Source organism: Dryobates pubescens, chromosome 1 (genome assembly GCF_014839835.1).
Source record: "Dryobates pubescens isolate bDryPub1 chromosome 1, bDryPub1.pri, whole genome shotgun sequence".
In the NCBI taxonomy this organism is placed as follows: Eukaryota; Metazoa; Chordata; class Aves; order Piciformes; family Picidae; genus Dryobates; species Dryobates pubescens.
Window position 1 is genome coordinate 54,088,164 of NC_071612.1, and position 17,013 is coordinate 54,105,176.

Sequence of the window (17,013 nt, forward strand, 5' to 3'; positions counted from 1 at the left end):
GAGGCAGGGGGAGAAAAACCCACAAGAGCAAGCAGAAATCAATTTTAAAGACAAAGAAAGAAATGCATGGAGAAAAAAAAGAGTGATTCACCCCAAATCCCACAGAGCTGTAGAACGGAGCCAAAAAAAAAGCAACGCATCTGTGACATCCAAGCTCCAGTCAGGAACAAAGCCAAATAACCACAGCTTAATCTGTTTTAAAGCTTGTGTTAATGCTTGCCTTTTGCTTTCAACCATCCCTGTAAAGTGTTTTACAATGTTCTGTTGGAAGGAGCTATACAAGTTGTGATATACTATATAGTTGACACATAAACTACTCTTCTTTTGATCTTTCCAAGCTGAAACTGCATTGTTTTGGTTTTGTCTTTGGGTTTTAGACCTCAGCTGCAGACCAGATTCATTGCTTTTGTAAAAAGGAGACATTAGCGGTCTTGAGAGTTTCATAGCTTGCTTCTTAGATAAACAGAGGCATCGGTGTTGTGGTATCGTTTTCCCAGATGTCTCACACCACCTGAATTCCTTTCATGGTGCACTGGAGGTCTGTAATATTTAACATGGAAGTCATTCTACAATTTCTTGCGTTTAAGCATGTGACATAAAAAATCCACATTTTAAAGGCAAAGTTACAGACTTGATCTTCCCAGGAAAGTATAAAAAAAAAGCTTTACAATCATTCTGAAGCTGAAAGATAAACAGGAACATCTGCTAAATGTCCTTCAAGGCATCCCAAGATTCATTTCAATTACCTTGCACAGTGCACCTCAGGTGCAGAGCAGCATTTTCAACTTTTATATCTGTCGAGTATAAGCCTAACACAAACTGTTATTTCCTCCCATTTGTTATTTCCTAGCATATCTGACAGGGTGGTTTCTTTCCAATTCCTTTTCTCCCCCTTTTTTTTTTATTACTTAAAAAAACAAAACCCACAAAAAAACCCCACAATATTCTAGTGCTTTACAGGAAATGCAATATATGTCTCCTTCAGCTCTCATTCTTTAAGGTAGTACTGAGCTACATATTTTTGCTTTCTTGTCCTAAATTTGTCGTGTGCCTGACCTTTGAGTCAAACTGCAGTGCTGTCCACTCTTCAAAGGCTAAGAAACCTTGGTTAATCCCTGCAGTATCTTGTCTAGCCCTTGAAATAATAACTTGATTTAAAACCCCAAAACAAACGGTAAACATAGATCTGCACTGTCGCTGGCACACTGGTTTGTTTGAAGACAACTAAAAATGTGCAGCTGATGTAACATACAGATTAAGTATTGGTAGAAAGGTGAACAACTTTAATTATTTTTAGTGATAGCATTACCAAAATTGTTTTAGCAACACCATTTTGATTATTTTTTTTAAACATGTGTTTCAGCATCTTTTCCAGTTAATTGAGTGACGTGTGGTTAAACAGCTGATGATTTCAAGGGTTTATTTAAGAAAAAAAGCTTATAAAAGGTCTTTGAAAGGAAAATAATGATCCTGTCCCAGCCCCATGATGGCACTGCAAGACTGTTTTGGCATGGGTCTCTATTTCCAACCCACCAGTAAATTTCCTCCCTGAAAAGGACTGTGCTCTCTAGGAGCGGATGGGATATCCTCACCTCAGAAACAGATCCTTAAATACTCTTGATTCCATAATGTATGTGCTTCTGTTTGGCAGAGTGATTCCCAGGACAGCTGCATTTATTAGCCTGTGCCACTAAACCACAAAATATGTCTCCTCTCCTGAGGTGCTAGGATGCACCAGAAATACCTACCCAGACCTCCTATGCCTTAGTTAACTCTGTGATGGGAGCTGGTAAGTAGCAGCTTCCTGAGTAGCTCTCAGTTTTACTCGACTGCATGAGGGTATCCATGGAATTTCAGGACAAAGCCCAGCACATGATCCTGCCCCACTTTCAGTGGTTTCAGATATTCCTTTAACATGTATGCCAGCGTATTTAGGTTTTTCTTGCAATGAGGTGTAAATCCTCAATCGTTTCATTACCAGATCTTAGCTAGATACCATAGCTAACAGCTAAGGATATGTAAGAGCTAACACAGACCCATAAAAAGCAGCTTCCTAAATCACTTTGCAGCTTAAGCCTTCAGTCTAAACCTCATCTTCTTTCACAGTATGAATAGCTGTTGCTGGTTTACTTTCAGGGTCTGAATTCCAGCATACTGCTCTCCAGAATACTGCTCTCAGCAAGAGCTGTAAGTGACATTCAAGCATTAAGTTATCCCATATTGCAATGTTTAGCATCTGCATGCTCAGATTACTAAAATTTAGTCCCAGGCTCCCAGCCACACTGCCAGGACCAAGCCCACTGTAGCACAAACAGACAAGCAGAGCAAAAGAGGCCAAACTCTTTCCCATTTTCACTGCTGTTTTAAATGAATAGGATTAATAACTTTGTTTTCCTGCGATTTCAAAATGCCAGTAGCTATAACCAGCTGCTGGGCAGGACAAAAGACACAGAGTAAGAAAGGTATGGTAAAAAATTGCAGAGATGCTTATTATTCTCTGCAGGCTTCATGCAGAATGTCAAGTGTTTGTCATCACATCATATTTTCTGAGACCTTTTTTTAAGGCTCTGATTACTGCTGTTTTAATTCAGAGCATCTCCATTTTTTGAATAATTCCTTTCTGTATGGAAGTTGTTGGTGAAACTGTCAGTTGTCTGTGTTCTACCTTGCTGTAGCCTCAGTCACAAACTTACTTCACAACTTTTCACTCCAGAGGGCATGAAATAAAGGTTAAATTGCTTCATATGTGTAATGCATGGACCTAAATTCTCATCCAGATTCATGAAGATGTTTCATGTAGCATAGAATCATAGAATGATAGAGGTTGGAAGGGACCTCTGGACATCATCTAGTCCAGCTCCCCTGCTAACACAGGTTTGCCTAGATCAGGTTGCACAGGAATACACACAGGTGGGTTTTAAAAATCTCTCATAAGGGGACTCCACAACCTCTCTTGGGAGGTTGTTCCAGTACTCCAGCACCCTCAAAGTAAAGTTTATCCTTGAGTTCAAGTGAAAACTCCCATCTTCCAGTTAGTATCCATTACCTCTTGTCCTGTCATTGGCCACTGCTGAGAAGAGCCCAGCCCCATCCTCATGACCTCCACCTTTCAGATACTTGTACGCATTTGTAAGTTATGCAGGCTAAAGAGCCTCAGGTCTCTCAGCCTCTTGTGATAAAAGAGATGCTTCAGTACCCTAATTATCCTCATGACCCTCCGTTGAACTCTCTCCAGCAGTTCTCCCTCCCTGTTGAACTTAGGAGCCCAGAACTGGACACAATGTCTCTTTTTTCTTTCTATGTTTCTTTATGCATGTTCACATAAAGAGACAGAAAGGACAAGTCCTCTTTCTTTCTTGGCTTTGGTGTGGTTTTCTTTTAAATTGGATGGGAGGGAGTTGGGGGTTGTTTTGTTCTCAGTCTCAAGGCTGAAAGCTGAGACTGCCGGTGTCCCCTGCTTGAAATACTAGCCATTCCTTTCTAAAGTTTTGGCTGAGTTTTGGTTGTTCAGACCTCAAGCATCAAACCTGTGTACTCCAGGTGGTTCCATCTGCCTCATTGTGTTATTGAAGTATTCATGATGAAACGTGGTGGCATGCCTTTCCTCCTCTGCCTACATAAATTCGATTAGAAGGAAGTTCCTTTTTCTTTACAAAATGAAGGGCATCTTTATAACATGTAGAGCATCTCAGTATTTGAGCTCTTTATTCGCTATTCAGAAGATGAGCCAGGTGATTTGGGGGGTGAGGGGGGAGCCTTTTCTTCCAATTGATGGCTTGTTTTACTTACTATCACAAAGGCACCCACAAAACAGACAGCAACAGCCACCCCAAAATGTGGATTTATTGTAAACACAATTCCATGATATTCATTTTGACACAATTATATTACAAGTTCAGATGTCAGTTGGGAATATACTACTAAATAACCAGTTAAGCTTTGACCTTAAGATATAAGGAATATTCTTCCTGGAAAGCCAAACAAAAATGTGCAAACACTCACTCGTGAAGGGGAAACCTCCCGCTCAAGGGTGCTCAAAACACACACTCACTAAAGGGAGGGTTAGAACTCACTCAGTCCCCAGAAATATCCTTAGATGACTTGCTATTCTAAGGGGAGAGGATCTGACTGGAAGGACACTTGCTTTGAGGAGACCAGCTCAAGATGGCTCTGTAGCAGGACTCCATGCATACCCTGAGTTGAGGGTGTACTGTGGTCATTTTGAATTAGCTTGAGGATCAAGCCCACAGAACCATACAAAAGCAGGGTAAAAGCCTGGGCACCAAGTCACAAGTTAATGTCTAAGAAGCACCAAGCTGATCTTTATCAGCCTTTAGCAAGCAGCAAGCCTCAGTCCTTTGTCAGTTGTCTGCCAGGTTTTTGTGCTTATGTTAGGCTGTGCCTGCCACACTCACATAGCCTTCTTTTGAAGTTTGATCCTGTTTATTTTAAACAGCAGACACAGCGTTATCTTGATTGTGTTGCAGGAGAACCACTGGTGGATATTCTAATTATGTTTTATGATCTTGTTTTGACCATACTTTGCCTTTGCACAGTGAGTTTCGAATTAGGCGAGTCTTCCACGTTACCTAATCCCAGCTCTCAGCATAACAGAGAAGGCCACCACTATGACAGTGGGAGGGGTCGATACAGAATGACATGCCATTTTAACATACCCATCACTTAAAGTACCTTTTTTGCCTCATTTGTTTCCAGGAATCATTCTTTCACTTGCTTTCTGTGTGCTTTCCAGGTGTGGATGTGTGGAGGAGGCATGTTTGATGTTCCGTGCTCTCGAGTTGGGCATATCTACAGGAAGTACGTCCCATATAAAGTCCCTTCTGGAACCAGCCTAGCACGGGTGAGTGATCAGATCTTGTTGGGTTTTGGTTTTGTTCATCATCAGTCTCTTCATTCCCTGTGAACTAGTTTCCAGTAAACCACTGAAATGGAAATTGAATGTTGCTTTGTTTTTCTGAAATGAGATGTGCAATTGCTTCAGTTATGTTGCCTTTCAGAGGCAGGATTGCCAAGAATAAAATTAAAGCTTAAAAATACAGGCTTGGGCATCTCAGCACAGAAGCACGTTTCATGCTGATTCAAAGGAAACTAGAAATAACCCACTGCTTATGTTTCTCAAATTGCATAGTGTTGTCAGTCGTCGTTTTTTCAGGCAGGACCAATTTGAATGCACATTTTCTTATCCGTCAGCAGAACAGACAAAATCTTGTGGAAAGGACATTTTCTGGGGCAGAAGGACTGAGTACCAGCAATTTGAGCAACTGGCTAATTATTGTGTAAAATATGGTTATGGAATGCAGCCAGCTTGAAGCCGTGTGAGTGAGAAATTACAAGACTCCTAGACGTTTCTCAAAGAGTACTGAACACATCCGTATCCATGAGGGACCTTTTGCTCGAGAGATGATGTTCTGTAACTTTCTGGAGATGTCAAAAGATGGGAGACAAAGGGCACAGATGTAGCTTCCAGGGAGATACTGGGGTTTATTCATGCTTGTGTTTAATCTTTTCTGGTTTAGAGGGTGCTGGGTTCTTGGGATGGTTTTTTTTCAATAAAATGGCATTAATGTTAAAGTTTGCATATTGCCATAGGGTAGTATTCTATGAATCACATTTTTGCTTCATGTGGTACAGATAAAAGAATATATTTCTTGCTTTAAGGGGGAGATACTCTTGGTTTCAGCACCATGGGACAAAGTTTGCTGTAGTAACTGCAGCAGAGGAAATAGGCCACCTGTGTTGCCTGCCTAAGAGCTGACTGGAAAGAGAGAAGGATTTGCCTTAAAAGAGCATCAGAGTAGACAGTGCCACACACAATATAGTAATAGGATTAGTAGGGCATTTGTGGTGATGACAAAAACTGTATTGACTTGTGACAATGCCAGCGACGAGCAGTGTGAGCAATCTGGCAGTGCAGGCCTAGAGCCTGACATGGTGGTAGGCCATGCTCAGCACAAGTGCAGAGCCAGCTACCAGTATGCCAAAACAGTGCTGTGCCTGCAGCACTGTAACTAGAACAAGACGCTGGTAGCTAGAAACATAGTAAGTTATCTTGGGACAACAGGACATGCACCTGCATCAACAAACCTCGTGTGTCATCCATAGTTGGACCAATAATCTATAATAGTGTGATATGTGGTCACTCATAGGGAACCAATGAGTCCATGCCAACAAGGCACACCAAGGTTGTATCAATTATAGCAGTTTCCTTGCTACGCACTTCTTTTCCTGCCTGTCCTGTCTCCTCTCCTTCCATGCTTTACTGTGCCATGCTTTCATCATAGGCCTGAGCCATAGGCCTGCAATGCTGGAACAATAAAGGATCAGTGCCCGATCATATTGGTCAGCCGTATTGATTCCAAGAACCTCCACCACCGCCAAATCTGGCTAAATTGACTAAATCATGAAATTAAAATCTTCCCCCAGTATAACTTTGTGTAACATCAGAGTTTCCCCATCCATTTTTTTGCAGTGACTGAAATAAACTGCTTTGTCTATGATATCCCCTGCGAAAATCATATGCAACTTGAAATAAGAAATCCAAACCTCAGTCTCTGTTCTTCTCTAGTACAGCACAAAGAATCTCATTAGAGAATATGCTGTCTTGTGTGTTACATGTGGGAGCAAAATACGAGCGTTGCTATTTGAACTAAGAGTTTCTCATACAACTCAGCTCTGAACTAGCTTTCATGGAAGCATTGTGTGTACTTAGAGCTTGATTTCAATGCATCACTCATGAAATAATATGAAAACCCATTCTTAGTTATAAAAATTAAATATCTCCCCATGCATAGAGTGACTGTCCTATAGAGTGTGCTGGTAGGGTGTGTCTTATCCTTTCCATTCAAATAATGGATAGTCTGTTCTGTGTTGTTGGTGTCCAAAACATGATACTTAGGTAAATTTCTGGCATGTATTTATCACTGACAAAAAAATTTGCATTCTCAAGTTCCCAGCTTCTTTCCAGTACAATATTCAAAACAAAAACATTGATATTAGGGTACATTGTATTAAGGCTGCTAAGAGCACAGGATCTGCAGTTTTAGTGTTTGGCACTGTCTTAATAAATAGCCAAGAAAGCGAGTTGTGTGTGTCATGTTAAGACTAAAAATATTCTCTTTCTCTCATTCAAGCCAGAGAAGGAAAAACAAGGACACAGTCATCCTCAGTGTCTTTGATACAGATCTCTTGTATTCTAAATGAACTGTTCCAAATGGAGCTGTTAGCCAAAATAATACTAAGTGAATATGCACAGAAGTGGCCTGGATATTTCAACTATCTTTGCATTATCCTTCAAATATTATATTATATTATATTATATTATATTATATTATATTATATTATATTAGCCAAAGATTATAGTCTACCCCTTATGAGTATTTTAGCTAAAACATCCCTCTGGTTCAAGAATATAATGAAAAGCACATTCAAGAATAACTGGAAGTATTATCCCTTCTGCCAATAGCAATATTTTTCACTACTAAGTAGTTTCCACCATGGATTTTACTAAATCCTTTTCCATCTTCTGCAATGTAAAGGAGGATAGTGGTGATGCAGTTCAGAAAGGAATGAGCCATAGGAAGCCCAGCTGTGATTGTAAATATCATTGCAAGTGTCCCTTCATTAATCATGGGAGAATTTCCCCTTCTGTGGATACTGTGTTAAAGAACAGCAGATTTTCCCATCCTGTCCAACAGCAGCAGCACGAAGGATATGGAGATTGGAGTTAGGAAGAGGACAGAGCTTCTAGACAAATTCAGGCATAGCCCAGATCATACCACAGGTTTCTTTTCAAGCTGTTTCAGCTTATGTTAGCTCTTAACAAATAATATTTAAAGTGATGGTTTTACCCTCCCTTGGAATTTCACCTCTATATACCTGTTTGCAAAAGCACACGGTTTCAGACAGCTAGGTAACAATCTACATATATTTTTAAACACCTGTGACCTGGCATGTGCATCACATACACTTTATTAAATGAGAGACTTGTCAAAAATGGTGTTCTACCACCCCATCACTAAATAGCCATTAGTATACTGTACAGAATAGTATGTATCTCTATGGAATGTCTGGCTCATAGTTTATGAACAACCTTCAATGATGTCTAGTGCATGCAGGCAGCACACAGAGAATTGTAAAAGCAATTCAGCCTTAGATTGCCTTGTGGCCCTATATATGCAGAAGTGACCCATGAGGAGTTGTTTAGATAGCTCAGCTCCAGGTTGTCCACAAGCCATAGACCAAACAGGGCAGTGCTGCATCAGAGAACCCTGGGGAGTTTCAGTATTGGTTCTAGCTGACAGCCTTGTATATGCAGACAATCACAAGATCAGCAAAAGAGAAACACACCAACATAAACCCCGGGCATGGATGGAATAAAGAAAGACAAAGGGAAACTCCATTACATTGCCTAAAATAAACATTCCTGATAGTACAATCCACTCAGGTATAGTCCTGCCTACAGTAACTTGAATCAGGGAATAAAAGCCTTAAGGTTTAGGAATGGGGAGTTGCCTCTCCAATGCTACACCCTGCCTCTATGGAGACCCTTCCCCCTTGGTCAGGACACCAGCTAATGACTCTTTCCTGGGCCTGAGAACCCTCACTGGAGGGGTAAGCAAATATTTAGCATGCTGTAAGTTTGTAGCCTTGAGTGATTAGCTACCGTGTATGATGTTTAGTGTGTTTTTTAGGTCATTATAGTATACTCTTGCTTTGAAATTGTAGGAGTATATTCTTCCATTGCATTGGTGAAGACCTGCAATAGTGGCATATTAGATCTGCAAGTGAAGTTCAAATAAATCATCTGCTCGAGCCCTGCAGTTAAGCCTGTGAGGAAGCTCAACTTAATCATTTGCTTGGGCCTTACAGTTAAATCTGTAAGCAAAGCTCAAATAAATTGTTTGCTTGAACTTTGCAGGTTAGTGTCTTTTCATCACAGTGTTATGACATCAGTTCTGTATGTCCTTCTTTTACTGTATTTCTTAGCTTCTTATCTGTCATTCAAGACCTGCAAGGCCATATATTTTTTTTTGCTGACACATACCCCATTAACTGAAAATCATCCACGTATGAAACACTGTCAGAAAAACTGTCTGGTGGTACAGAGCGAAAGTAAAGGGAGCTGTAAACATGGCTAGCAGATTCATGAAACAGACTGTGACAACCAAATGCAGATTAAAAAGCTGAGTATTTTTGTCTGGAGGTATGTTACGGTGGTGTTGCTTGCCTAATGCAGTCTGTCCAATTTTCAGGCAATATCACGTAAAGGAAGATCAATGGGCAAGCAGATGTCAACATTCAGTCCACATAATGATGTGGAAGCACCACATGATTATTCATTCATTCTAAATCTGTGAACTTCTGCACAAAACTATAGTGACTAATAATCTTGCCTGTTCCTTTTAGGTACGACATATATAGAAAGCAAACCCCAAAATCTTGAAGTCCTATGCAAGAGTTTGCCCTATTGAAATCTTGTGGATTTTTGGCCGGGATTGTTTCATTTGCTTTGTGGTATTCTTGGCTGTTGCTTCATTTGTAACAATTCTAGCTAAGCCATTTTCTTTTAGCCAGTTACCTGTGAAATCAGATTTTAAAGTATAATTACCATTTCTGGTAGGTATATCCCAGTTTCTCAGTCTCCTGTTTGCAGGGGGGGAGGCTTTTCTTTTTGTGAGTATCTGAAAGCTGTAAGAAATCTATCCATAAAAGCTTAGTGTTTCACAGGATATATAGAGATGAACTCAGAATTTTAAAAAATACCCACAGAATATTTTTTTTCATTTGCAGGTGTTTTACACATCATTTTAGCATTAACTACAGAACATTAGAGATTAGGCCTTTCTGAAGGGAAGGGCAATCCCATTGACGGTCATGTTTGGATGCTAACCCAGCAGTGTGGAGAATCCTAACGCTTAGCTGAATTCCTCCCTGCACACCAGGATGTGGGATCCCAGAGCACAATGATCCTCTCCCCCAGCAGGCACAAGCATGGTGACATTTGCCTCGTTGCACAGTGTCGCTGAATTGGAACTTGCACAAGTTTGGGTTCAGAAATTCAGCTGATAAAGGTGTGTTCGGATTCCCACCTGAACCATTTGCTCAGCCTTTTTGTGTGGCTTTGAAAGGGATCTTCAGAGAAAGTCACGGTAGCTATAGCCTCTGGTGTCATGACCACGTTTGCATTTTTTGACAGAGCTTCCTTTAATATTATTAACGACTACAAACAATGTTTGGGGTTTTCTTAAAGCAACCAATGAACATTTTCTTTTCAGTTTCCAGGCAATTTAAAGAACCAAGGGGAATCAGTTAGGTAACAGCTATATTTCCTTGTGACCAGAGTGCAAACCAGTAGATGGAGACATGCTGTTAAAGGACCACTACTGGTACTTTTGAAATCACCTCTGTATCACAGAAGACTGTAGCACAGTTATTGAAACTCTTGAATCATAAATAAGTAGCTGAAACATCAGCTTAAAATAAGCAAATTATTTAGGAATCAAGCAAGAATCACCTTGCAGCAGCACAACTATTTGTTGGCCACTGGCATGATTTCTTTACAGACCTATAATAATGATGATTAGACAATCTAGCTTTTAAATTTTCATTCTAGCTTCTTTTATTTTACAGATTTATAAATTTGTCATTAAAATTAATTAAACCAAGATATCAAACAGTGCTCTTACCAAAGGAAATCTTCAAATCAGTGTCTTCTGATTCTTGAATACAAGAAAATCAAAGGGGTTTATGTTTTCTCCAATTTGAGTGCAAGTTTTGTTTTTAAGATAAAAAAAAAATTGCAACAGGACAGGCAACTTAGCTCTCCAAAAGGAATACAAAGATGATGGAGAGCTAGATGTTTCTGAACAATGACAATATCAAACTGGAGGAGACTCAGGGGTGACCTTATTGCTGTCTACAACTACCTGAAGGGAGGTTGTAGTGAGGCAGAGGTTAGTCTCTTCTCCCAGGCAACCAGTACCAGAACAAGAGGACACAGTCTCAGGCTGTGTCAGGAGAGGTTTACGCTGGAGGTTAGGAGGAAGTTTTACACAGAGTGATTGCCCACTGGAATGGGCTGCCTGAGGAGGTGGTGGGGTCGCGGCGCTGAGAGTGTTCAGGGCGAGGCTTGACAGGATGCTTGGTTGCATGGTTTAGTTGATTAGGTGGTGTTGGATGATAGGTTGGACATGATGATCTTGAAGGTCTCTTCCAACCTGGTTTGTTTGTTCTATTCTATTGTTCTATTCTATTGGTAGTAGCTACTTTCCAGATTTCATTCAATAGGCTAGTACTGGAACCCATTACATGGCTTAAGAAAATTGACTTGGAGCCCTCTTCTGGGCTTAGCTGCAAAGGTAAGATATCTCTATATTTGTCCACAGAGCATGGGTCTGTAAAGCAAACATGTCAACAGCCAACAATCTGCAGAGATGTGACTGTCACTCTGCTTTCCACAGCTTCCCCACAGCCAGCCTGCAGAGACCTGCAGCCACAGAGCTGCGAGCAGCCAGCAGCATCCTGACAGGACCTTGGCTATCCCTGCCCTCCCTAGCCCCAGAGGCCAGACTCATGTGAGCAGAGATTTAGCCTTGAGGCAGTGGGAAAGCTTTTTTGATTTTTTTTTTTTCCTTTTTTTTTTTCTTTGTGCAGATCTTAACTTCTTTTTTTTCCTTTCAGTGGAGTTGCAAGCCTTTGTAGAGGAATTCAATTCTGGCTGTTTTCAGATTACATCTGTGGAATTTCATGTTTAGGTATTTGCAGACTACTGGCTGAGAATAAATAGTCTCTTGCTTATCTGCCAGCTGTACTAACTCTCACAGGACTTATTTATATACTTCACCACTTAGTCACCTAGTTAGTGTACTGTCTTCCAGGAGGAGGAGTATTTCTTTTATGCCTGCAGACATCTATTTGGTTGGGTTCTTTTTACAAAAATACAAACCACTTCTGGAATGAAACAGAATTAAGTTTTAAAACACAATTAAGTGTAGAGGACCAAAATAAGATCGCTAAGAGGGGGAAAGATTAACAAAAAATAGCATGCCTAAATTAAAAGGGAGTTAGGCCAGAAGGGGAAAGGGATGTAAACCCTCACTTAGTCTTAACTGATGTGGCAGAGGTATTGAGGCCTGAACATCGAAAAGCTGCAATTAGTGTCCAGGAAATACTTTACTGTGCTTTCACTGTAGAAATACACAGAAATGAGCAATTACTGTGTTCTGACACTGATGGAAGGACCTGCATGAAATTCAAGGTACCGTTTTTCCTCTTGTGAGTGCTATAGAGTTTTATACCCTGTTGCCTCTGTCATACTAATCCATACTTGCTGGATGGGCTTCTCCAGTCATACTTTATTCTCCTCCTCCATGATGATTTATTGTGACATTATGCTACTAATATTCCAGAGGAACATGAAATATAGTTATCTTGGCTGGCTGGATCCCAGTGTGCTTTTTAAGTACATTTAACAGAAAAACAAATTGTGCTTTCTATTATATCCAACCAAATGAAACGGAGCAGCTTCCAGAAGTAAAGAGGGCACCCGTTTTGAAGCAGCATCAGCACCGTGCTTTGCAAAACAATCAAAAACCATTTAAATTAGGAAGATGATGTAGGTGGAGTGAAAATAATCCCACTGGAATTTTACTGGGAAAGAAGGGGGATGAATACATCAGTTGTTGCAGAGACAGTTGTGTTCTTTTTAGCAAATAAGTAGTCATAGCCTGTCTTATATTTCACCACTGAAATACACGTTCAGACATGCTATGGTGATTCATATTTGATTGGCGTAATTGAAAGTGATTTTTGACTGATGACAGTGAGTCCTGACTGATGAGAGAAACTACTATCATGACAAATTAGACTATACCAGCTGGTGACATCCAGCTTCCTGAAGAAGGTTCAGATTAAATGCAGGAAAGCAGGAACTTGTTACAGAATCCGAATGCTCTTGTAGTATGTCAATATTGACAAAAGTGAAGTCTGTGGATTGGGGTCAGGGATAGTTTAAAGCAAACACTAAGATAAAACAAAAGCAGAAAAAGCAGATTATGGAGGTGAAATGAAATAAATAATAAAACTATTGTGCTGCTTTAGTTCCACCGGATAAGAAAAAAGTATTTTAGAACAGCTGTAAAACCTGAAAAAATAGTTTCATTTTTATAGCAATTTAACTGCTGCATCCAGAATGCAAATAGGAAAAGATGCCACTAGAGGATGGAGTTGAGCAGGCTCACAATGTGGAATAGAGTACAGCTACATATCTCTCTTATCAGTGCAAGCACTGCAGACCAGCACACCAGCCACAGTTATGAAACGTGGAACTACCCCTCTCATATTAGGGACCAATATAGTTAAACCTGGCTTAGAGTGAATATTTATCAATCTGTCCTCTGCCATGTCCCTGCCTCACTCCACTTCTCCATTCTCTTGGCCAGCATCTGCCTTCTTACAGCATTTATTTGAGTAACAGCACATCTCTTAGAAATGACAGATCACCTCATACGCTTAAAAAGAAAGCACAGTCATTGGATCAGAGAGATGTATCTTCCCTGCTCACCAAAGAAAGTGAAAGGGACAAAATGGTCTATGAATTTTTATGTTTATTTTTTTCAAGTGGAGAAGTCCTCATTTTTCTCTCTCTCCAGTCAAGTTGATTTAAACTCTGTATTGCAGTCCAGGTATCAGTGACATTGTAACTTACTGTCTTGTAGACTATTGCTGAGAGAAAACGCAAAATGAAGTCGCAGTCTTAAATGTGTGAGTTCATACAAATTATAGAAAACCTGTCTAAAAGTAAAGGAAAGTAAAATTGTAACAGTGGCACAAAATGTAATGTCAAGAATGTGTACATGGGCACCTGATGACAGCTGATGTCAGCCTTAGTGTGATTGCCATCACTTTTGTATGCATCTCACGGCTTCTTGGTGACAGCTTTCACAATCTTACTTATGGAAATATGCATCTACTAAAATATCATTGGGCCTTATTAATTCTTGTACAGAAATCTCTCACTATAATGACAAGGGAACAAATTATCATTAGTCTGTGATGGATAGGTGCTGAGAAACTCCTCAGATGTCCGTCTAGAGTCCCTGTGACTTCCTTGCATTGCCAGTTCAGGTAACTGAATAATATTGATCATAACTTGATTGATCCTATTTAATTTTATTTTTGCTCTTTTTTTCCCTGTTAAAAGACATGGGTAAACAATCTGAGCATCTGTAACATTGCATTGAATCTGACTGTGGCAGTTTAGGCTGGGTGCCTTCTGTTACTGCCACGCAAGCTACGCCTCTGGTGTCCCCAAGTGTCCAGCCCAGTAGGTGGACACGGGAAGCTGCATATTTCATACCCATAATATCCTGTGCCCTATAAATTCATCTGCAAAGTCTTTCTCCTCCTTTTTTTTCCCTCTCTGCTCTCATGGGAGATGCTCCCTATTGGGTAATGGTGGGGGAGTATCTCAAGGACTCTTAGGCCTGGCTAGGCCTAATGCCAGAAGGAGACAGGGGGAGGAGCAGTCTCAGACTTGGCCAGCCTGAGACTAGCCTAGCAAGGGCGGGGTGGGGGAGGAAGAGCCCTGGGGAATCTTGGGTATACCCTCAGGTGGGGAAAAGGGAAGTGTTGGGAGGCTTTGGGTGTGCAATATGGGACTGTGTATGCTTTGGGACTCTTTTGTCACTATGCTTGTACACTGACTGCTTTTCCATGCTTCCATCACTTTTGCAATTCATTTGTGTGAGTGTCATTCTTTTACCCCTCTCAAGGGCAAGAGAGGATCTGCCTGGCCTCAAACCAGGACACTGACAAACAAGCTAAGCTACAGCTGTAGAAATGAGTTTAATTTTTTCCTTTGTAAATGCATTTAGGTGAGGTGTTCAGCTTGAATCCAAGCAAGTGTGGTCTACCCCAAAGAAAGCCCAAAACTGATTATTTTCATTGATATTTTATGTCATTTGAGAAACTGGCATTTAAATGACTTTTCTTTAGAAGATTATGCAAAGAATAGCAGAGAGGAAAAAAAATCAAGAAGATTTAAATCTAACTCTTAGTTTGTTCTCAATTCTTCGTAGCTTAGCTTCACTGTGAGACTACAGTGTTTAAATGATGCTTTAAGGCACTCACAAAATGCCACCTAACATGGCAGGCTCTTAAACTCCTTTGACCTGTAAATTCTATGGCATTATCTACACAAGCATGGGAAAATCCTAATAAAGTTGAACTGCTCAGCACCTGCTTTGCAGCTAGGCTCTGTCAAGATTTGGTAACTACTCGTAACAATTCCGATTTGTGGGACTTAGTATGTTGACATACTCGTATTGTGTCTATCTAGCCTCATCTAAGGCTCAGGCAAAGTGGAAGTGACCATCTTCTGTTTTCCACAATGTCAGACATTCACCCAGGGAATGGCAGCTTTGGGAGACTCACAAAAGACTTGAAATCACACCCTTACCTTACAGTAAGTCATTTGATTAGTAGGACTTAAAGTGTTTAGAGATTGGATGCGCTCATTCTGGTTATGCCTCTACCTTCTGTTGTCCTATGGTGAATAGCAGAAGAGCAGCTTACCAACATGACTTGCAGAGCAGAGTTATGTTCCTATGAATGGGAATCTTCATCCTACAAGAGCTCACTTACCTTGGGCATCCTGCCAGAAACATGCTAGGCTAGCATGTTCTAAATAGTAATGTAAATGATGTTTCCCATTAACCTGTGAACTTGTGCCAGACTAGCTTTCAGGACATGTTCATGTTAAAAGGAAGTGTGGTGATTACTGAGCTTGTGTAGTGATAATAAAGAGAAGAAATCCAAGCTACCTGAAGTCAACAAACCTCTTTAAAACTTAAACACTTAGATGCTGAGTTCTTGCTTCATAGTAACTGTCAGCTTCAGAAAGAGCTTCCTGCTACTCCAGGATAGTGAGTTCCTTACAGTCATATTTATAAACAGTCCAGGGATTTACAGCTATCAAATCAAGTTTACATTTTAAAAAGGGAATCTACTGAAATTCAAAAGGATGCCTCATAAGGATTCAGTTTATTATATCAGTGTATAAACATGCTAAGCATAATATATAGGTTTTTACTGGAAAATGAGAAGGTTTTGACTAGTGAATGAGAATTTTTAACTAGTGACCAGGTGTAATGTCAAGATTTCTGTTGGACTCCTGTTTTATTCAGTTATAATAATCTAAAGCAGGACAAAGTTCTTTTAGTGCAGCCAGATAATTAAAGCAAAAACTCCAGCAGACCCTATTCTGCATATTGATGAGGCAAGTTGCTCCTGGACTTACTTTGATTTTTTTTTTTCCTTAAAAGAATATTTTCTGTACTTCTAGTGTGTGGTTATTTTAGCAGAGCAGTTTTTTAACATGAAAATACATTATCAGGTGTAGTGATTGCCAAATGTAGTATGATATCTTCTAGAACAGTCTTAAACTATGTGTCAATGCCAGCGACGAGCAGTGTGAGCAATCTGGCAGTGCAGGCCTAGAGCCTGACATGGTGGTAGGCCATGCTCAGCAGAAGTGCAGAGCCAGCTAGCAGTGTAGCAAAACAGTGCTGTGCCTGCAGAATGTAACTGAAGAAGGACACTGGTAGCTATAAACACAGAAAGTTATCTTGGGACAACAGGACATGCACCTGCATCAACAACCTTGCGTGTTGTTAATAGTTGGACCAATAATCTATAATAGTGCCATGTGTGGTCACTCATAGGGAGCCAATGAAGCCATGCCAACGAGGCTCTCCAAGTTTATATAACTTGTAGAAGTTCCCTTGCTATGCACTTTCCTTTCCCATCTTCTTCTTTGCTTTATACTACTGTGCTGTACTCACTATGCTCGCACTACAGCCCTACAATACTGGAATAATAAAGGAACAATACTCGATCATATTGGTCAGCTGTATTGACTCCAGTCTCCATCGTCGATATTAAACTACATTTGCATTTTATTAAGTGAAGTGTCCAGCATTACAGTGGAAGATA

At 40.3% G+C, this 17,013-nt stretch overlaps 1 protein-coding gene across 2 annotated transcripts in view; it reads left to right on the plus strand.

Annotated features, from left to right (window-relative positions):
* The window catches only part of GALNTL6 (polypeptide N-acetylgalactosaminyltransferase like 6), a 423,107-nt gene that overhangs the window by 380,486 nt on the left and 25,608 nt on the right, over positions 1-17,013 (plus strand). For both annotated transcript variants that reach the window (XM_009900801.2, XM_054166080.1), the window contains one exon: positions 4,754-4,861. In XM_009900801.2, the coding sequence (XP_009899103.1) occupies positions 4,754-4,861 (108 nt within the window). The remainder of the gene's footprint in view (positions 1-4,753; positions 4,862-17,013) is intronic.